Source organism: Trichoderma asperellum, chromosome 2 (assembly GCF_020647865.1).
Source record: "Trichoderma asperellum chromosome 2, complete sequence".
Lineage (NCBI taxonomy): Eukaryota > Fungi > Ascomycota > Sordariomycetes > Hypocreales > Hypocreaceae > Trichoderma > Trichoderma asperellum.
The window spans coordinates 2,042,001-2,062,114 of NC_089416.1; the positions used below are offsets into that span (position 1 = coordinate 2,042,001).

General features: G+C 50.1%; 7 protein-coding genes across 7 annotated transcripts; 3 read left to right on the forward strand and 4 right to left on the reverse strand.

Annotated features, from left to right (window-relative positions):
• Nucleotides 1-445: 445 nt before the first annotated feature.
• Nucleotides 446-3,461, forward strand: TrAFT101_002986 (uncharacterized protein). Its single transcript, XM_024905001.2, has 3 exons — nt 446-964; nt 1,051-2,487; nt 2,554-3,461. Exons 1-3 carry the CDS (start codon nt 871-873, stop codon nt 2,613-2,615), a joined length of 1,593 nt encoding a protein of 530 aa, XP_024764110.1. The 5' UTR covers nt 446-870; the 3' UTR covers nt 2,616-3,461.
• Nucleotides 3,462-4,108: 647 nt separating this feature from the next.
• On the reverse strand, nt 4,109-6,603 carry TrAFT101_002987 (uncharacterized protein; the record flags this gene model as incomplete). The annotated part of the gene is made up of 3 exons (XM_024906125.2): nt 4,109-6,290; nt 6,352-6,499; nt 6,591-6,603. 3 exons carry the CDS (start codon nt 6,601-6,603, stop codon nt 4,109-4,111), a joined length of 2,343 nt encoding a protein of 780 aa, XP_024764111.2.
• A 1,111-nt stretch (nt 6,604-7,714) lies between these two features.
• Nucleotides 7,715-9,028, forward strand: TrAFT101_002988 (uncharacterized protein). The gene is made up of 4 exons (XM_024899366.2): nt 7,715-7,990; nt 8,044-8,131; nt 8,199-8,332; nt 8,396-9,028. The coding sequence occupies exons 1-4, from the start codon at nt 7,819-7,821 to the stop codon at nt 8,542-8,544; spliced, it is 543 nt and encodes a 180-aa protein (XP_024764112.1). The 5' UTR covers nt 7,715-7,818; the 3' UTR covers nt 8,545-9,028.
• A 230-nt stretch (nt 9,029-9,258) lies between these two features.
• TrAFT101_002989 (uncharacterized protein) lies at nt 9,259-10,588 on the forward strand. The gene is made up of 2 exons (XM_024909532.2): nt 9,259-9,680; nt 9,749-10,588. The coding sequence occupies exons 1-2, from the start codon at nt 9,313-9,315 to the stop codon at nt 10,260-10,262; spliced, it is 882 nt and encodes a 293-aa protein (XP_024764113.2). The 5' UTR covers nt 9,259-9,312; the 3' UTR covers nt 10,263-10,588.
• Nucleotides 10,459-13,162, reverse strand: TrAFT101_002990 (uncharacterized protein). The gene is made up of 4 exons (XM_024905002.2): nt 12,527-13,162; nt 12,016-12,262; nt 11,222-11,914; nt 10,459-11,148 (listed from the first exon to the last, which is right to left on the reverse strand). Exons 1-4 carry the CDS (start codon nt 12,616-12,618, stop codon nt 10,792-10,794), a joined length of 1,389 nt encoding a protein of 462 aa, XP_024764114.1. The 5' UTR covers nt 12,619-13,162; the 3' UTR covers nt 10,459-10,791.
• Nucleotides 13,163-13,940: 778 nt separating this feature from the next.
• On the reverse strand, nt 13,941-15,932 carry TrAFT101_002991 (uncharacterized protein). The gene is made up of 2 exons (XM_066126757.1): nt 15,049-15,932; nt 13,941-14,981 (listed from the first exon to the last, which is right to left on the reverse strand). Exons 1-2 carry the CDS (start codon nt 15,157-15,159, stop codon nt 14,208-14,210), a joined length of 885 nt encoding a protein of 294 aa, XP_065982864.1. The 5' UTR covers nt 15,160-15,932; the 3' UTR covers nt 13,941-14,207.
• Nucleotides 15,933-19,152: 3,220 nt separating this feature from the next.
• TrAFT101_002992 (uncharacterized protein) lies at nt 19,153-19,851 on the reverse strand (the record flags this gene model as incomplete). Its single annotated transcript, XM_024899438.2, has 1 exon — nt 19,153-19,851. One exon carries the CDS (start codon nt 19,849-19,851, stop codon nt 19,153-19,155), a length of 699 nt encoding a protein of 232 aa, XP_024764116.2.
• Between the last annotated feature and the right edge of the window lie 263 nt (nt 19,852-20,114).

Sequence of the window (20,114 nt, forward strand, 5' to 3'; positions counted from 1 at the left end):
GCGTTGTAATGATAAATGCATACCTTCATACATGTACGCAACTGATATTAGTAGAAGTTCTGGCTTGTTTGCTGAGAAAAGGTTAAAATTAACACTGCCTGATAGGGATTTTTTTTTTTACCAGACATTTGACAGCACCCACTCCCTTCCATGTTAGCTTAGGCATCCAACCGTTTTTCCCTTCTCTTTTTCTCCCATTGGTAAGCCGGCCAGCGGCCAAGATGCATCCGGCCATTGGCTGCCTGAACAGCCCCAGTTAGGCGGCTGCGATACGCTAAAACTGCCCGCAAGATCTTTCGCCGCAGGCCTGCCGTTGGCCACCTGATGGCAGGCCCACCGCCGCTGCCTGACTCAGCCGCTGCCGAAGAAATGCCGGCGCCTTAGTCGACGCTCGACCTGCCCAACTCGATTCTCTTCATCTTGTTCTGAATCACTTATACGATGATTTAACGGATCCGTTCAGAGTCTTCCTTCTGCTCGATTCACCCGGCTCGCCACGCCGTCATATCTTCGCTCACATTCGCACTGCACCGCCCTGCACCGTCCGGAACAAGCACCAGCGCGCTGTCCTCGTCTGATTCCCATCCTTATCGTCCCACCGATCCGGCGTGCACCTGAGTCCACCGAGTGCCGTCACAAGGGCCCCTCTTAGCGTGCTGCATCACTATTTCGTCTGCCAGCGCACCGTCGTCGACCTGCAGGCTTGCTGCTTGCCCGCCAACTACCGTCACGATTCCTCCCATAACGAGAAAGCGAAAGGCTGCCGAGGCGACGATCACATCTGCAGACGCTGAGAGCATTCCCCAGAAAAAAATCGTCGCCTCCGCCAGTCTCCCTGCCGCACCACCTACGCCCCAAACCACCGGCGATATGGATTCCGAGGAAGAATACATGTCTCCCATCTCTACTGATGATGATGAAATCATGCAAGATGACAGCGGTGATGAACTATCCGGTCCAGATGGTACGTCCAACTCTGCTTCCCTCACTCAACCGGCCTTCTCGGAAGCTCCTTCTCCGTGAGCCTGACTAATCCATGCTGTTTCTCAGATTTTGACGAGGATGATTTCGACGAACCCGACCCAGACTTTGGTCTCTCAGCGAAAGATATGGACAAGAAAAAGACGGCCGCCCATGCGGTGTCTTTCAAGGTCCTCGAACCGTCCGATATTAGGCGCCAGCAAGATGACATGATGAACGACGTCAACCTGATTCTTGACCTGACCAAGGAGGATGCAGCCATCATGTTGCGCTACTTTCGATGGAACAAAGAACGACTACTAGAAGACTATATGGATCGCCCAGAAAAGGTTCTAGAAGCCGCCGGGTTGAACAGTAGTTCTTCTAGTCAGCCAAAACTGCAAGCCGTTCCCGGCTTTGTATGCGACATCTGTTGTGAAGATGAGGAAGGCCTTCAAACCTTTGCTATGAAGTGCGGTCACCGCTACTGTGTTAACTGCTACCGCCAATACCTCACACAGAAAATCCAAGACGAAGGAGAGTCTGCAAGGATCCAGTGTCCTTCGGATGGATGCGGTCGTATCTTGGATTCGCGGTCACTCGACCTCCTCGTCACCCCTGAGCTGACTGATCGCTATAATGAGCTACTCAACCGCACGTACGTGGAAGATAAAGATACCTTCAAATGGTGCCCGGCTCCGGATTGCCCCAACGCCATTGAATGCGGCGTCAAGAAGAAGGACTTGGATAAGATCGTTCCCACCGTTGAGTGCCTCTGTGGCAACAGGTTCTGCTTTGGATGTGCAAACCCTGACCACCAACCAGCACCCTGCGATCTAGTAAAGCGATGGCTGAAAAAGTGTGCTGATGACTCAGAGACAGCCAACTGGATTTCGGCGCACACAAAGGAATGCCCCAAATGCAGTTCGACGATTGAGAAGAATGGCGGGTGTAACCATATGACCTGCAGGAAATGTAAATATGAGTTTTGTTGGATGTGCATGGGCCTCTGGTCTGAGCATGGAACTAGTTGGTACAACTGCAATAGATATGAGGAGAAGAGCGGAGCCGAGGCCAGAGATGCGCAGACCAGATCTCGCACGTCTCTCGAACGGTACCTGCACTACTACAACCGATACGCCAACCACGAACAGTCCGCCAAACTGGACAAGGATATTGCGCAGAAGACTGAGAAGAAGATGGTACAGCTCCAGACTACATCTGGCATGTCTTGGATAGAAGTGCAGTATCTCAACTCTGCGTCCCAGGCACTCCAAACATGCAGACAGACTCTCAAGTGGACTTACGCTTTTGCTTTCTATTTGGCCAAGACCAACTTGACGGAGATTTTTGAGGACAACCAGAAGGATCTTGAAATGGCTGTTGAGAACTTGTCTGAGATGTTTGAGAAACCCATCAATGAGCTATCCGACCCGAAGCTGAAGGTCGACATCATGGATAAGACGTCTTATTGCAACAAGAGACGTATCATTTTGCTTGAAGATACTGCCGAGAATCTTGCAAAAGGTATGATACACGATGCATACTCACAACCGTTATCCTTTTGATATCCACTAACACATCAACTTATAGCCAAGTGGACATTTAACGCAGATCTCATGAACGGATCGACATTGCTGCTTAACAAACACTAGACTACCTAATTTGTCCCGTCTGCTGAGAACTATCAGTGACTGTTCTGATAAATAGGCTGATATAGGCCGCCGCTAGGAAATCCGTTGTCACTCTCGCAATGGACCGGCATACGAAATGATCGAGGGGCGACTAACTAGGAGAATATGCGTGGCTCAGCATCTGCATACACGATCACATAAAAACCGTGCACCCGCATACTAAGGCATACATACTTCATATAGCAAGCCGGGACGTTTCTATTCCTTCTCTTGTCGACCACGTTGAGTCATCCCCACTCATTCAGCATATTTGCATTGCAGCGTCGAGAATTTTCCTCTCTCCCCCAAACATAGACTACTAGTAGTGTTATTTTATGATATTCAACGACTTAACAATTGGCGTCTAAGGAATTTGGCATGGTATATTGGGGGGCAGGTGGATTATACGATTTCCCCCCCCTTTTCTTCCGCTTAGTTTTGGTACTCTGTGTTTCTTTTTTTGTCCTTTGTTTCCACCCTCTAACCCTCATCTTCCCATAGCCCTGTTATCTATTCATTTTTGCTCTTTGGTTTCCTTTTTGGTTTGTATGTATACGTACCCCCTGTTTTAGTTCAGCGTATGGCTAGCGCATGCACTCGCTTAGAAAACGAGGATTCATGATACATAAAGTGCATCCTTGAGAGGGAAATAGATGATAGCAAATGTTAGTCTTGCTTTGAACTTTCCGATGCCCTTCTCCCCCTCCCCTGGCTTTGCTATTGTTATGTTTGTCAGAATTATATTGAATTTGTAAAGCACTATGTGTACCATATACGAATATGGCTTGTAACCTGATTGTTAGAGCTAGTCATAGCTGATAATAATTTCATGGAACTCAGTTTACCATCCGTGAGTCCAACCGTAGCTTAATGAAGCGGTCAATCCAATACATGTAGTTGTAAATTCGCGACTCTAGGTACGGCTAGGGTGCTAGATAACGAAACTGTAAGATTGCATAACAATTCCCTAATTCTCGTTTTCTTTGGGTTCAACATTCAATTCTTCTACTAGCCTAATGCCTAAAGCTATCTATTGCCATGCTATACTATTTCCAGTGACAATATCAACGTTCCATTCCCAACACAATGTTGTCAAACACACACACACACACACACACACACACACACACACACACACACACACACACACACACACACACACACACACACACACACACACACAAAAAGTCTTTGACAAGCACCGATGCCAAGATCCTTTCCTTTCGTTCCCTGCAAACAAGCAGCTAATACAAACACCATCTGTCCCGCAAAGTCCGCCCAACGGAGCCTTTGAATTTTCCCCCAAAAGCCTGGACCGACAAAAACCCAAAAAGAAATGAGCTCTAAAATGAACGCCTGCGAATGTATCATCATTAACACATTAAACTTCAGCGATTTAAAGGAAGAAGAAAAATTCCAATATGTCTTATAGTAAAAGACAGGTAGTGGTATCAGTAAAGTGGTATCAATGTCTTTTAAGAATAGACGAAGCGAGCGAGATTGAGCTTTTTGGTTGGGAGTCTGGCCTCCTCGTCCTCATCCTCTTCCTCTCCGTCGCTATCGGGGATGATCTGGTCTTCGCTTCCGCATGACTTATTCAATGCCTCCATCTCATCCAAGTCCACCTTGGGAAGAGGGACAAGTGCAGGGTTGATCAGCCCTTTAGCACCAAAGCCTTTGTCAACATCCTTTCGTGGCGCGGGGAGACTTGGAGATGATGCCGGGCCCTTCAATGCCCATGCTCCCATGCGCTGAAGGGGCGTCTGTCTTGCCCGGGCTGTGGATGGTGCAGTGGAGTCAGTAGAGGCGGGACTGAATACAGATGAGTATTGTGAGGATCTTGAAGCTGGTGTAGCCGAAGATTTGGAAGAGTAGGCAAAGCGAGTTAAACTTGGACGAGGAGGGGTACGGATGATTTCAGATGTCGAGACAGGCGCTTTTGGGGGAGGCGCAAAGTCATCGACCGAAGACTCGGGTGTGTCAATAGGGTTCTGTTGGCTGGCTTCTAGGGAAGTGAGTCCTGTGTCTTGACTTGCATTCGAAACTTGGCTAGTCTCCTGCTGGCTGGTTTTCTGTTGGCTAGCCTCCTGTTGGCCATCATCTGGCGGTGTTGCATCCGTCTGCGTCAAGTCTTGACCGGTACTTTCAGGCTCGCTCGGAGGCGGCTCCTTTGGTTTATCAGCAAAGATTGATACACCTTTCTTCGATAGAGCCCCAGACGCCCACCCTTCAATGTCAGGTAGATTATTTAGGGCTTCATCTAGGGAATCGTCTGAAAGCAAGTATGCTTCGCTCTTTGTCTTCCGTGGATCCTTTTTGGCCACCTTATTCTTCTGAACAGGGAAAAACCGACTCTTTTTTGGTGAGCCATCTGCCTCAACGTCAAACGAATCGTCGCACAGGCGGGCCTTCTTCGGAGGTCTGGTTGAAGTTTCTGCCTGGGGAGGCTGACTGTTTGAAACACTAGCTAATAGATTTGCGATCGGCTCTGTTCGTCGTCGATTCAAACGGGGTGAAGTTCGTGGAGCAGCTTGTGTTGTCTGATGAGAATTTGCACTGTCTTCCCCTGACTCTCCTGACTGCTGTGACCCTGGTATATAAGGTCTCGGTAATGGAAACACGCGTGGAGCAGCTCCTTCGGCAGTAATTTGTGAAATTCGTTGAGGATCGACGAAGAAGCAGTTCGCATCCATCTCGGCCATGGGTATCCGATAATGGCCTTTGAAATATGAATTGATGGGCTTGGATTGTGGACGGGTTTCGGTAGGTGTAGCGAGCTGAGAGTGCCGCCTTTTAGACGGCGAGATAGGTAAGGCAATTGGGAGTTTTGTGATGGGATTTACGTCGCCATTTGCGATTTTGCGAGCCATCTCTGGTTCAACGTAAGATCCGATAAAAGGCATTTCCTCTGCCGTACGGTTCGCATCTAGCTCTGTGAGATGGACGAGTTCCTTCTTCGTGGGGCAAAACACCCATTGATGTAAAAACGTGAGCTCCGCTTGGTAGAACAAGGTCAGATAATTCTCTGATATGCGCTTCCCGTCGAATTGCAGCATGCGAACAATCCGCTCGGGAGATTTGGACTTTCGTAGTAGCCGGTACGCTGTTTTCAGTCCTACTCCGGGTAGACCGTTGAGATAATCGCAGCCGCTCATGATGGCCATTCGTCGAAACTCAGTGTCACTCCAGCCGGTCAGAGAGATTTCACGACAGGCACAGAAATCTCGTCGGTTGATCTCGATACAGTTTCCGTATTGGTCCAGCTTGGTAAGCAGCCGCTTGGCACCAAAGACCAGCAGATCTGAGTCGTCTGAAAGGATGCCTCCGACTAAGCCAATGCGTTCGAGATAGACGAGTTGAGCATCGGCTTCGTAGGGGGCCACGACATATGGGATATCCATCTTCTTCAACTCTTGGATCAGGGCGGACGCCATCTCCGGCGTAATATCGATGCATTTTTGAAACTCTTGCACCGCTTGAGAGGATTTCCCAGCCTTTAGGTATTCATTGGCAATCTTGAGTTTTTCTTCTCGCTTTTTGGCACGAGATTCTTCGGTAGCAGCCTTGCTAGGGAGATAATCGCCATCAAATACCATGTAAGGGGTGACGCCGAAGTGCTTTAACATCCTAACTCGGTGCAGAGCCGCATTGATAAACCTTGAAAGATGTCGTCAGTTAATCCCCTTGATTCCTCCGCAACTGAGCATCTCAAACTCACTTTTTCGTAGGCTTGCCCTGGGCCAGCTCGGGGGCACATGAATAGGCAGCGCGGTGCAGCCATCCATAGCCGTCAACAGCCAGCGTCTCTCCCTTGAACTTCTTCAGTTCTGTTGGCCTCTGGATGGACTTGAGAATCGGCAACAATCCTTCCGATAGTCAGCACAACAATTCCCCCCAGCAAATAAGCGGCTTTGACCATGGCATCCGCTGCCATGTCGTGCCATGTCATGTCCATACCTGATACACCCATTTTGCAACCCCACTCAAAAATTCACGTGTGAAAAAACCAGCAAAATTTCGGATTCTTCCACTGCAAAAAGCCCCAATCCGCTCTCTTGGTGTCTGCGTGGATCAGCGAGTGCGCCCATGAACCGACAGCCAAGCCTCTGGACGCGGTGACTGCTGAGCCCAGGGCTCAAACAGACAGGGCACGCCAAGCGGTTGGAGGCGATGGACTAGGAGAGGCCCGGATAACGCGTCGTGACAGCGGCCTGGTCGGGCGGAGGGTTGAGAGAGACGGGGAGCGTCTGTCGGTGTAGCAAATGAGGCGATTCGCAGTGGAGGAGATTCACGGCTCACGACCCTGGACTCTACCAGCGGGCGGGCATGTCGAATGTCGGTTAACGGGCGTCTGGCTCTAGACAGGCAAGCAAGACGCGCTGGGGGGGCTTAATGGGCGGGTCCACAGCGCCTGGAGCGCGTGCCATAGCGCTGCTGGCGTGGGAGAAGATGCCCGAACAGGGATAGATTGACCTGGCAACGGGTCCCGTCTATTTACTTTATGCGAGCCTGTAATATCTTCGCAAGACGGATTGAGTGCGCAGGAATTCAAAAGCGTATAAAAGGCATTTGATACATGGATCATCATATCCCAGCTACAGAGATTCTGGTAGCAGATTAGGTCTTGAATCAAAGGGAAACCCGGTCTGTCTTGTCTGTTGACATGGGGCCATTGTTGACTAACAGCATCCCGTCACTTTTAGAGCGCGGGGCGGGAGGGATAATGAGATGCGCTTATGATGTGCCGTAAATTGACGGCTGGGGGACCGCAGCATCTATAGCTACAGATAGGTAAGCACCTAGTAGCTGCTAAGAAAAGGTGCATGAATCACAGTTAGATGCAATCAAAATTTGCACTGCCATGCCGTAGAAGACATACATATGTATAGGTGCACAGTAGATAGGTAGGTACGCTGAGTAAAAGGTAAAAGTGAACTGAGCCAGTTGGGAGGCTTTATCCGAACTATAGCCGCGACGCAGTTCAAGCCACTTGCCCAATCTAGCATGAGACCCCTGCTCATAGAGAAAAAAAGCCTTGCGCCTAACGACTGCCAGCGCCGCTAGTGAAAGAATTGAAGATTAAAAAAAAAAAAAAAAAAAAAAAAAAACTACAGCATACAGCATTGATCTCTGGAATCACCTACTCAGCCATAAACATCCATTACGAAGCGAATAAATTTTCAAAATGCCTAGCACACTACAGAAAGTTCGCAAACAGATTTCCAAGAAGCGCAATGGAGACGTCAACGCATTGCATGAAAAATCTAGAAACTCCATGAGGCTGCACAAAGCCGGAGTGAGAGATCAAAGACTGGAGAAACTCGCTGCGGCTAGGAGCAAGAGGGAACAGCCCATTGGTACGGAGTCAAGATATGAGATTGTCCCAGTGCATATCTAACCAGTACCTTAGTGGAACGCGTAACCTTTTTTCAACAAAATGTGAGAGAGCAAGGCACTGAGCCGCTTGAAGTGGCTGCCATCCAGGCACTCATCCATACGTGAGTACTTCAGGGCTTACTAGGTATGCCTGAGGACTGAAAGCTGACTATACATCCAATGGAAAAGATTTGTTCACCAGTACGATGAAGAGTACGAGGCTGTGAAGAAGACTCGCCGGGCCGGGCGACCAGCCAGCACCAAGGAAGACTTGTTGAGGATGAAGATAGCCGCGCTTGAAGAAGAGTACACAAAAGGATTCCGTAAGTTATTTTCAACCGTACTTATAATGTAGAAGCAAGATTGTCAAGCTCATATTGCTACAGTGCTCCCCGATGTTACTTCAGCGGAGAATGTCAAGCTCTTGGATGCCTGGGAAGGCTCCTGGGTATACCTTACTACCATCCCCTGGATCAAAGTCACGAATACCGGCAATGTTCGCAAATCTGAGCTGCCCTCAAAGGCCCTTAACTGAGAGAGTTTATTCTCTGATATCTTACATACGAGGAAGCAATCAACAGCTCCCAAGCGAGCCGTGCTACCGTAAACCTATGGAGCACCCTCAAGGTGGCTGCTAGTTGCCTGGGCTCAACTGATTCGCATCACCACAAGCATAGGCAATCGCGATTTAAAAGTGCTCTTCCAATTTGCCATCATGGCATCTCCCCGACCATACGCTGGTCCCGTGGGAGATCGGAGCATAATGATGGAGCTATGTTGCCTTGGGATAAGGCAGGAAGATCAAATTTGCGTACAAGGGTACCAGCTACTCACGAATGAGGTTGGGTATAAAATCTACGATACATGGCGCAAATTTGGACGGCATATCACATAGTTAAAAGCCGTTTCGCCAGCTCTTCCCATTCTCAATTCAGGCACTGAGATTGGGCATCTTCATCTAGCGGGACAGCGGGCTTTACAAAGCCATGCATTTTATATATGAATCAGATAAAAATTTCATGTTAATTGATTCATATTCTATGAGTTTCTTGCATATTTCCACCATGTGTTGCCGATTCGTAAAGAAATCCACAAGCTCTCATATCCGTTAGAGTGCTTGCATGCCAGTTGATTAATCACGTGGGGCTGTAGAGCTGCCAGCAGCTCCAGTAAAAATGGGGTCAGGTAGCAAAACAAAAAAAAAACTTTGGCACTACTTCGCAGCTACTACATCATCCCTCTCACGAACCACCTCCAACGCCATATTCGATTTCTTCCCTCCCTCCCCCAAAAACAAGCCAAAATGCTTTTCGTCAGAAACCTCGCACGAGCTGCTCCTCGGACGCTCAGCCGCACAGCCGGAGCTTCCCTGCGCTCATCGGCCATTGCCCGCCCCAGCACCTTCATCAAGTCCCCCGCCATCAAGGCCCTGCTGCCCACCCGAGCTGCCGCTTTCTCCACGACCGTTCGCCGAAACCAGGAGGACGACGTCGACGTCGACGTTGCCCTGTCTGCCAAGCTCGACAGCGAGATCCAGATTGAGGAGGACATCAAGGTCAATGAGCAGCAGCCCGCCAGCATCAAGGACTTCCTGGACAACAGCCCGTTTGAGCTTATCGATACTCCCGGCCAGGAGGTTGTCAAGCTGACCCGCAGCTTCAACGAAGAGAAGTAAGCTCAATTCGAATACAACACTTGATATGAGGCATGAAAGTTGACCAACTTTTCTTTCTTTGCAGGATCACCATTAGCTTCTCCATCGCTGACATCACCAACTTCGACCCATACGCCGAGGACAACCTCTTCGAGGAGGACGAGCTCCCCGAGGAGTCCCTCCAGTCCGACAAGCAGCAGAACCCCGACGACGCCCTCGACGGTGAGGCCGACGAGGAGGCCGGCGCACCCATCAACCTCTCCATCCTGATCGAGAAGCCCGGCAAGACCGACGGCGCCCTCAACATCGACGCCACCGCCCGCGACGGCGAGATCGTCGTCGACAACATGTTCTTCTACGAGGACGCCACCGTCGCCCGCATCGACTCCCCCGAGGCCGCCCAGAAGCGCGCTGACGTCTACCCCGGCCCTCCCTTTGGCAGCCTCGACGAGGACCTGCAGGTGCTGATGGAGCGCTTCCTCGAGGAGCGTGGCATTAACGAGTCTCTGGCTGTCTTTGTTCCCGACTACGTTGATGCCAAGGAGCAACAGGAGTACATCCGCTGGCTCAAGAACGTCCGCACTTTCGTCGATGCTTAAATGAGCTGATGGGAGAACAGGGGAAGAAGGGGAAGTGTATGAATCTAATGCTTGGGTTTGATTTGGTTTTACGGTTTTGCGTCAAAAAAGAGTGGAAAATGAAGGGAAGTTATGACTTTTTGTTGTTGTTTGGTTTCGACACAAACATTTGTGACTATAGAAAAAACTGATGTTTTTGTTTGTTTTGGGAAATGTCCTCACTCATGTATTATATAAACGGCCAACGCTGCCACCCTCTTATGGACTGATATCATGGCAAAAAATCAATTTCAAAATTTTATCATTGCCAAAAAGATTGCACAGAAAGAAAAAAGAACGAAATATCTATCCCAAAAACAACTATGTAGTGTGCTGCGAGCACAATCTATGCGTATAGGCCAAATCAACCCGCGTGGTATATGTATATCAAGCCAGATTCAACATCTCTCTCTCTCTCTCTCTCATATCCATCCAGAAAAAAAAAAAAGGTTCTATGCCAATATGCTGTATCCAATCTTCGCCTTCCCTTCTCTCTTCCCCCCCATGCTATTTACAAAACGCCCTCAAGATTCCATTCGCTCTTCTGAGCAAGACCCAAAACTTGCCTTCCCTTCTCAGTGAGATCGGGCTTACCGCCGTTGCCGACGACGTGTTCAAAGAAGACAGGTTGCCATGTCTCCTTGTTCTCCTCGCGCTTTCGGGCCTTTTCTCGCTGGGCCTCCTCGAGGGCGACCTTGACCTCTGTTGCCTTGGAGTACTGCTTGGCCAGAATGGCTTCGGTGACGCCAGACCACAGGCGAAGCGATTCGTTGGGGAGCATCTGCTCGCTTGGGGGTAGGATCTTGGGCGCAACGTTGAGTGGGATAATGTCAATGATAACGTGCTGCTCCTCGGGAGGCACCAGTTTCTATAGCAGAAGAATAGGTTAGCTCTCTTCTATACCGAGTCCATAAACATCTCACAAGGGGGAAGGGACATACCACAGGCCTGGGGCCTAAAGTGAAGACAACCTTCTCCCTCCAGGGACCACTCAACCTAGCCAAGACGTCTTCATCCGGAACGTCCTGAACTCGAGTCTTGGTATCGTTCTCAGGGTCGTACTTGAAAACAACACCATCGATCTTGTTTGTTGTTCGGCCCAACCAGCCTTCTTCCACGTAGTGAAGAATGACCTTGATCTTGGTATCGGGGCATGTGATGTAGGCCATCTCGCTGACCGATACGCTCAACGATCCGCGGAAGAGGCCACCAAGATGGGCCGCGGGGTGTGTCAGCTGGTAGGTCTCGTTATCCCTCTTCTCCAGTGTAATGAAGATGCCCATGTTGTGCTCGCCAGGCAACACCTTGACAGATGTGCCGGTAAATTTGGCGGTAATCTGATCAAAGCCCCGGGCCGAGATGCCCTTCTCGGGACAGGTGACATGGAAGGCGCTGACAGGAGGGTGATGTGAAGTTTGTTCGGTGAGGTATGAGATTCGGACGAGCGGCGCACTCTCGCCAGAAAGAGTGCCGTGTTGAGGGACTGTCAGAGACACCGAAGAGGAGCTCTTCTCGCTCTTAGCAGCCGCCTTCAAAGCTGCAGCGGCTCCCTTGATCGAACTCGAGCTTGAGCCGGGGGTCTGAAGGTCGACAGTATTTATCCTGGGTGCATTATCTTCTGTCTCCCAGTTACACTGCAGAAAACTCGAGGTTAGCGCAATGTCGTCTGCTGGAGTTTTTGATAGAACGAATGTCGGCTGCAGCATCCAACACCGGGTAGTGGGGCTGGGCTCACCCGGAAGAACTCGCCGAGACACGAGTTATATGGCTTGCAGGGCTTCCCCTTTGCATATTTGAGATCTTTTGTAAGCCAGAAGCGGACCACTTCAAGCATTCGATCGAGAGGCTCATCGGACGTGCCGATGGCGACGAAAGCGTTGGGTGCATCAAGGTAGGTCCAGTATTCGAGGTTCGGTGTGGGCTCGAGCAGCTGGGAGGGGAGCGAGAATCGGACGCTGGCGAGATCAGAGACGCCGATGAATCTAATCCCAAAAAAACCCGTTATTAGCACATGTTTTCTGACGCAGAATCCGATGTTCGTATCCGATCAGAGCCAGTTTGCATGGCACATCGACCCTTTCGTTCGTTGCGGCGGCGCTGTGTGTCGAGACTCCAAAGCCCCACTAGGCTTTACCGCCGATTTCGCGTGACGGCACTCGATATAATAGCATCGTTTATGCCAGCGAACCAGCACGTTGCACAGAGGCCTTGCATCAAACAAAGGGGCGCAAGAGGATATGCCATACTTTTTCAAGATGCCCAAGAAGGTCCGCAACTTGGAGCCCTCGTTCTGGGGCTCGTCCGGCGTCGTAACGGTTGGGGGTGTTGATGACGACATGGTGCCCTGAGTTTAGAACAGGCTGAACAACGATATCGTGGGATGAAGGGGGCCGGCTAATCGATATGCACCGCCTTTTGCCGAGTAAAAAGGGAGGAAAGCGCTGCAGAGATGAACGGCCGCGAGAGGCGTGGTTGAAAGAGAAGAGACAAAAAAAAAAAAAGAGTGCTTGTCTGCCTCTGACCGCAGCGTCGCGCGCCTTGTTGCAAGACGCAGGTGAGAGGAGCGAAGTGGTTCACTTTTGCTGCGACGCCCCAGCCAAGCCAACAGGAAGGAAAAAAAAGTTCTGGAGCCGGCCGAGCTGTGGCGCTTCAGAGGGGTAACCAGAGGGTCCCAGAGGCCAGGGGACAGGGATTCCCAGCGCGGCGGCAACCACTCACGAGCGCCGCCAAGCTGCATGCGCCTCAGTGCCGGGCGACGCTGGAGGCGAACGGATGGGAACTGCCGGTGCGTGCGGAGGAGGAGGATCGTGGATGTCTGGATGGATGCTACTGGAAGAATCGCGAGACATCTTCTGCCCTCGCGGTTCCTGTGCCATTGACATATAAATATCTCGCGTTTTTGCCCTACTTCTGAATGCTGCACACGCACTGCATGCCGCCATACATACTTGACCACATGCGAGATAATCCCAGGCTAAGGCGACCCTGCGTGCATGCCCGTGCCAAGGCGGAAGATCCGTGAGGCCAATCATCGGCGCACATGGTCTGGCCGCTGGCTCTGGCGATGGCATCCGCGGCGGCCAGCCCAAGCCGTGACCTCGACCCCGTGTTTCGCCCGACTGGCCACCGGCGACGAGGCACTTTGCTCTGTTTTATTTGTTCCTGCACACGCTAGTGCTATTCTACCTATTCACTGTACTATTGCAGGCATGTAGTACTATTTGGCAGGGCAACATGGGCATTTGCGTGAATGCGCAATCGGGGACTTTTTTTAAACTTTCCCGGGTGCCGCAGTAGTCCGAGTGGTGGCGCGCGTGGCGATGTGTGAAGTTGTTTGAGAAGAGCTGAGCCGACTCAGAAAAGGCGGGTGATGTGATTGTGAAACCTATCCCGTCCCAAAGCGCCTTACATAATCTGCTCTCATTGAGGCAGCTCAGCTCATAGGGGAAGTGGTTTAAGGTTCCGTCAATCGTCATACGACGAATGAATAGAGATCGATCTTGGGCCTGCCTCCACAATATAAGCATCGATGGGTGGCATTTCAAGGGCTTGTCCAGGCGGCGACACACCACCAGAACATTGCTGTACAGTACGTGTTACGTATTGTGCCAGAATATGTGACTGATCACATGGAACATCTCAGTTATGAACTGGTCATGGCAATATTTCAACTGAGCGCTCAGCTTCATTATCATTATAATAGCTGCGTGTCTCTAACTATTACAAGATAGCAATCTACATGTACCTTGAAAGAACCAGCTCATATCAGGCATGATCCGCTACCCAGCTTCTAGCACATAGTAACCGAAACTCCGCCTATACAGAGTACATGTCCTCGTGTAAACCGACAACTCCACATATACCTAAAACTCCTCGAGATAAACATTCGCTAAATACACTTGACGTACGTTTGAGTTTGTTTCGCTCCTATTCCCAAAACAGAGCCGAGTCTTCCACGGGAAACAGATCTTGGTGGTGGAGCATTTGGTGCTGCGTCTGGGCTGGGTCGATGTGCAGGAACTCAGGGATGGGAGAGCCGCCAAAAGAGGGAGTTGACATTGAAGACATGGATTGATCGCTCGCAGAGGAAGATGAAAAATCGAAAAGGGGTGGGAAAAGGTCCGTCGGTGCCTGCGCCTGTGCCTGTGCCTGCGGCTGCTGCATGGTGAAATCCAGGTTGTTGGAATCCCACTGTGGGAACTGAGGAGAATGCTGAGGCAGTTGCATCGAGACAGGCGACTCAAATGCCGGGGGCGGAGAGGTCGGAGATATGGAAGATGGTATGGATGTAGGAGAGTATTCGGGAGGAGAGTATGGCTGGAGAGGAGAGGACTGCTGAGAGAATCGGCGAGCGTGCTCGTCGGCATGAGGAAACATTTGAGCAAACATCTTGTTGACGTCGTTTTCGCGCCAGCTCCGGTCAGACTCTGCCAGCAGATCTCTGACTGTGTTGGGATCGACGACGAATCCCGGTGGCGCGCTTAGACCCATGGCTGTGAATCTGGGCAAAAGAGCATCTTCCTCGTACATCTCCTTGTTGAGCACTCCGGCCTCTGAGACGAAGAATCCTTTTCCGGTACGGGCCTTGTGTATGGCACTCGCCTTGTAGGCGGATTCTATCCGAAGCTCCAAGGTGCGATCATCCCGGCGCGAGGCAGCAACCAGCGCACGCTCTGTGAACTCGAGACGGGGGAGCTTTTTCTGCAGGAGCGAATACTTAGTTTACGAAATCGCCCTGGTAGTCAGGATAGATGGGAAAAAAACGTACCTCCTTCTTGTCCTTCTTGCCGGCGCCATTTACTGATGAAGCGTCTTTCGACTTGGTGTGTCTTGGCTTAGTGGTGCCCTTTGGCTTGGTGGTGTCTGTCTGCCGAGCCATCACGGGAGAGAGCTAGTAGGGACAAGCAAAACGCAGGATAGATCGGCAGGCAGTGTGGCTGGTGAGACGATTTTGTCACCAGCGTCTCGCGAGGTATGATGAAATGATGGTAGCTATTATCGAATTTGAGATAATAGCGATTAGAGATATAAATCGGCAGTGGTTGACCAGAATGGATGAGTCCGGGAAGGGGATTGGAAACTCGCCGCGTTTATATGTGCCAACCCCGGGGCTCCTGCGAAACGCCATGCTCTGGATTTCGAGGCTAATACAAGCTCCCGATTCGATCTGTGCAGCTCCAAGTTTGGACCATCGGATTCTTGGTAAGGCGATCGATCTCGATGTCGAGAAGCAGTTAGTGCGAGACTGAGGCCAAAGTACCGGCGAGGTAGCTTGGTGTGGCGCCAGCTGTCGCTCATTGCCTAATCTGGCAGTGCCTTTTTAGCCTGGCCAAGGGAGATAACGCAGCGACAGCCACAGACGGCTTCGTATAAGACGAGATATCTGCCCTCGTGCTGGGGGCTGGTAGCTGTATGGAGAATGCAAGTTCCTCAGTCTCCTTGCTGGCTGCCTGCTTCAGCATGCAGCGAAACACTCCCCCACATCTGTTTTGGAGTGTATCCTTTGTTGTCCGAGGATACATAACATCCCATATAGGTAGGTAGCTACTATAGTAGTTCTCTCTCGGCACTCAACAGTCTCCAGTTTACGCCTCTCGCCCGTATGTTCTGGCGACTTTTAAGATTTCTGCCACAATCGGAATTCCAATTTCAATCCATCCGAGTCTCCAGAATGGCGACCGCTGATATCCGCAAAAGACAAAAACTCATGCCAAGGCACTGCTGCTGCCAGCAACCGCCGTGAACAAAGAACAGCAGCGCCCACGGAGCTTCTGCTCCGCCCCCCATCCTGTGCTGCGCCAGACCTCCCCTAAAGTGGCGGTACTTGGCGGTACAAACGCCTCTTAACAGCCCCTCCCAAGGATCTAGCCATAGCACCCCTGCTCGCTATCCGCGTGCTAGACCTAAACGCGATAAGCCTGGCACCTCACCCCAGACGCACGTCACAGCTCAGGAACTGCGTGACTGCGGGCTTGCGTCAGAGGGCCTGCCGAGCAACGAATCTGCATGCGTATCTTCTCAGTTGGGTCAGAACTACTGCGACCGTTCCAGAAGCTTCAAGCCCGTGTGTTGGACTAATTGGAGCGTCATTCTGATACCATGACGGACTATCTGTGATGTTTAGGGAGGGAAAAAAATGAGGCACTTCGTGAAGATGGTCTGGTCGCGTACTGGCGATACTTTTTTTGGCCTTGATCACCTCCACGTCAACCCAAACTGCAGGTCGACCTTCCTGAATAGAGAGCGGCTGCGCCTCTTCATGTCCAGGGATTTTGGCGATTGAATCAATAGAAGGGAGGGAAGCAAAATCAAAATCAAATAATATTTTTTACATGTTTAATGCAACTGCTCAGATATTATTTTTCAATTAGATAAATGACACTGATGCTGCCAGCTATCCTAATCGCAGAAAAGCGGTGGCTGGGCATGGCCTCTAGGATTTGAACTGGGTTAATTATATCTGTGCGTGTTGCAGATCGGGATTTGAGTCTTTTCATGCAAATAACAAATTAAAAACAAGCGATTTGCAATCGTTCAGGTGTGCAACCTAATACGGGTCTACTTACAAAACCACTGCCCTCTCTTCTTCGTTCTGCTCAGCGCCAAGAATGGTGGATGAGAAGATATTTGGCATGTATTTCAAAGGCCTGTTTTTTATTTGCTGTTTCGTTTCGGAGATGATGCCGACGCTTTGGAAACTTGGCACTCGGTGGCTGTACTAGAACTACACGTTCCTCGCGACTCCTGTCAATGACTTGCGATTGGCTTTTTAAGCTTCGGCCTGACTAGCAATTTAGAGTACGCTCTAATGAAGCAATATGGCAACTTGTAGGGAACAAGCTGGAGATTACACGATCTGGATGGTTACCCAGATGCTGGCTTACACGAGCAAATGTGTCGTAGGCCCTCCGAACCCGTGCTGTGGCTGTAGAACTATCTCGTCATCATGTATGGAGACGTCTCATCATTTGTGAAGCATCATTAAATGAGGCTGGAGTTGAGTCATTTCATTTCTTGGCTTACTGTGGGCGGGCGGGGGAGCACATATTTCAGGATACTCCAAATGCAGAGGCGGCGATAATAACCATAAGCAGAGTTCGCATACCCGAAAAGAGACAAAAGCTGCAGGTAGAACATGGAATTGGCCGCATACCTGGTTTATGAAAGAGGGCAGTCTACTATCATACCAAGGCCTCTCAGATGAAGCTTTTCCAATGTCGATATACGTAAATTCTGAGGCCTCAGTTGGTGTTTTACTTGCGACAAGGGGCAAAAAGATTACGGCGGCAGAGTCCCCGCTAGCACTACTGATATTGCACCAGGCGAGTCTTTTTCGCCACGCGAGGCATCTCATACCTTCGAGATTTTCAAGCATGAGTCGCTGGTAAAAATCAATTCTTCAATAGTTCGAGATGTGATGATGATGCAGTCGCTGGAGAGAAAACTCCGGCGGGTGTATACGTACTCGGTGTAAGTTTCTGCCTACTACGGAGTAGGTGATGGCTGAATCATCCGGCCCATATTATGTGGAAAGAAGGTGGGAAGACGGGCAATAAAGGACAGCACTAACGCAACGGTCTCCACGCTTGATGTAGTGGAGAATGGGAATATTAACAGAAACATCGAGTGGATGAAGCCGGACGACACGGTTGGAGAAGCCAAAAAGGCTTGATGGTGCAAATGCCGGGCGTGGGCATAGGTGCATGAGCTCATCATTACCAATTTGATAGATCAAGTGGAACATGAAAAGCTCCGGTTCTTGCAAGCCCGGGCAAACAAGAAGAACAAGGGAGTTCAATAGGCACAGTTATCAATCTACAACGCTAGCACTCCGCGTGGATTATCCAAAGAAAACCGGCTGTTAATCAAGCAGGCTGTCCTGAGCTTGCGCTATCCTAGGTCTCGTTAATTGCTTTGGATAAGCGAACAGTCCCATTTGTAAAGCGAAGCCCATGCGCTCAGCTCTTAAACGCAGAAGCAAAATGCGCTGTTAGCCTTTGTGCGAATTTCCTCATATATGGCCAGGGGGCTTGCCAGCAGAGCACTCCCAAATCGGCAATGTATTCCTGCTGGAAATAATAATAAACGATGGTACGAGGCTCGGGAGAGGAGAAAGTCCATTCGGTGGCCACTCCTGAATTTGAATTCAAAATCTGAACAAATCAAATGCACGAATACATTGATAAATACTCGGAATTTCAGACATCACCATCCATTTCGTGTACAAAGGAGGCCATTCCAAGTACACACTCCTAAGTAAAGTCCACCAGACCGATGTATTGGCGAGAAAAATTGGTTTTCACAAGCTGGAAACTACATGTACCCAATACTCAGTAGCTGATTAGCACATGCGTGTTTCAGGCAGTTTCAAGTGATGTTTTCTTTATCGCACTTTCCATAGTATTGATGCTTCCTTCACTTTTGTATGAGCTTCTTTGAGCCTGACACGGAGTTGGGGCAATACCTCAGGCACACATTCGTCAGGCATCAAAATAAGGGAACACAGACTTTCCTTTTACAAGCATAGCAACCTCCTGAATGAATTTTTTGCAAATCTAGCAGCCCCATTTCTACCTGAAAGAAAAGAAAATAATAAATAAATAGACCGAAGCTTGAAAATTCATGTGTATCCCTTCCTTGAAACTTTGAATTCCTTCCTGTATCATCTATTCGAGGTTAGATCTTGGCATTGCGATTCATCTAGATTGCTGTTACTAACATTTCTCTGGCAAGATGCTTCCGCTATTCGACTAATGGCGTTTCCCGTTTCTATCGACAGCTCGTACTTTAAAAACCGTTAGCTAGTCCGAGTTTCGAAAACATACACACGATCAATACAAACCTTTCACATGGGCATGACCAAACAAACACCTCACTTGTGACGCTGGCCATCGACATCGGTCATCTCGGCGTCTTCGTCGACAGTGTCAGATGGTCCTGTGCCTGTCCGACTGTGGGAGCTGTAAAAAGGCGACTGGGCATTCGGGTCTCTGTTATGGTGGGTTGGAAAAACATGCTGGCTGACGGGCATAGCATGGAACCGACCGCCGCTTCTTTGAAAGAGATGCTGTTCTGCTCTGGAGTTGGCGGCTCCAGAGTCGATTGGCTGGCGACTAGAAGCTCCGAATGGTGCTTGGGCGTTGAGGAACCCCATGTCTTGGCTAGTGGAAACAGGAATTGCAGCTCGTGCAAAGGCAGTCGATTGTGCCGCAGGAGGGATTCTAAAACCGTACTGAGGGTTGACAGGCATCATCAATGATTGAGAGGCATTTTGAGCCGAGCTCATGCTCAAAGGGTTCTGGTAGAGCTCGAGTCTCTCCATGCGCTGCGGAATGAAGCCCATCTGGAAGCTCGTTTGAAAGTTAGCAGGAGCAGTTCCAGCAAAGACACCGATTCGAGATGCTCGAGGAGTAATCTCCTGGTCATCTCCATCTTGGAGGGATGGATTGGTAGGAGTGCCGGCACGAGGAGTGCGGCTCGCAGTATCAGCCTTTTGTCTAGCTCGAGCTGCGGCCTCAGAAGCTGGCGAGCCTTGAGCAGCTCCTGTCAAGTCGTATCCGGATCGGGGCATCTTGTTGGATGTGCGTTTGATGAAGAGTAACAGATGCTTGAAGTGAAGAGCAGTTATAGGCGAAAGGCGGCGGCGGCAACAATGAAAAAACAAACTGTAATGATAGAGACAAGATACTGTTTTCGAAATGCTTAGACGCTTAAGAGATGAGCTTCACCAAGTCGATATATAATCGTCTCTGCGCGGCCGTGAAATTGTGTGTATTCGAGAGTGAAGCAGCCTTGCAAACGGCATGGTGATGCCGTCTCGCTCCCGAACATCGT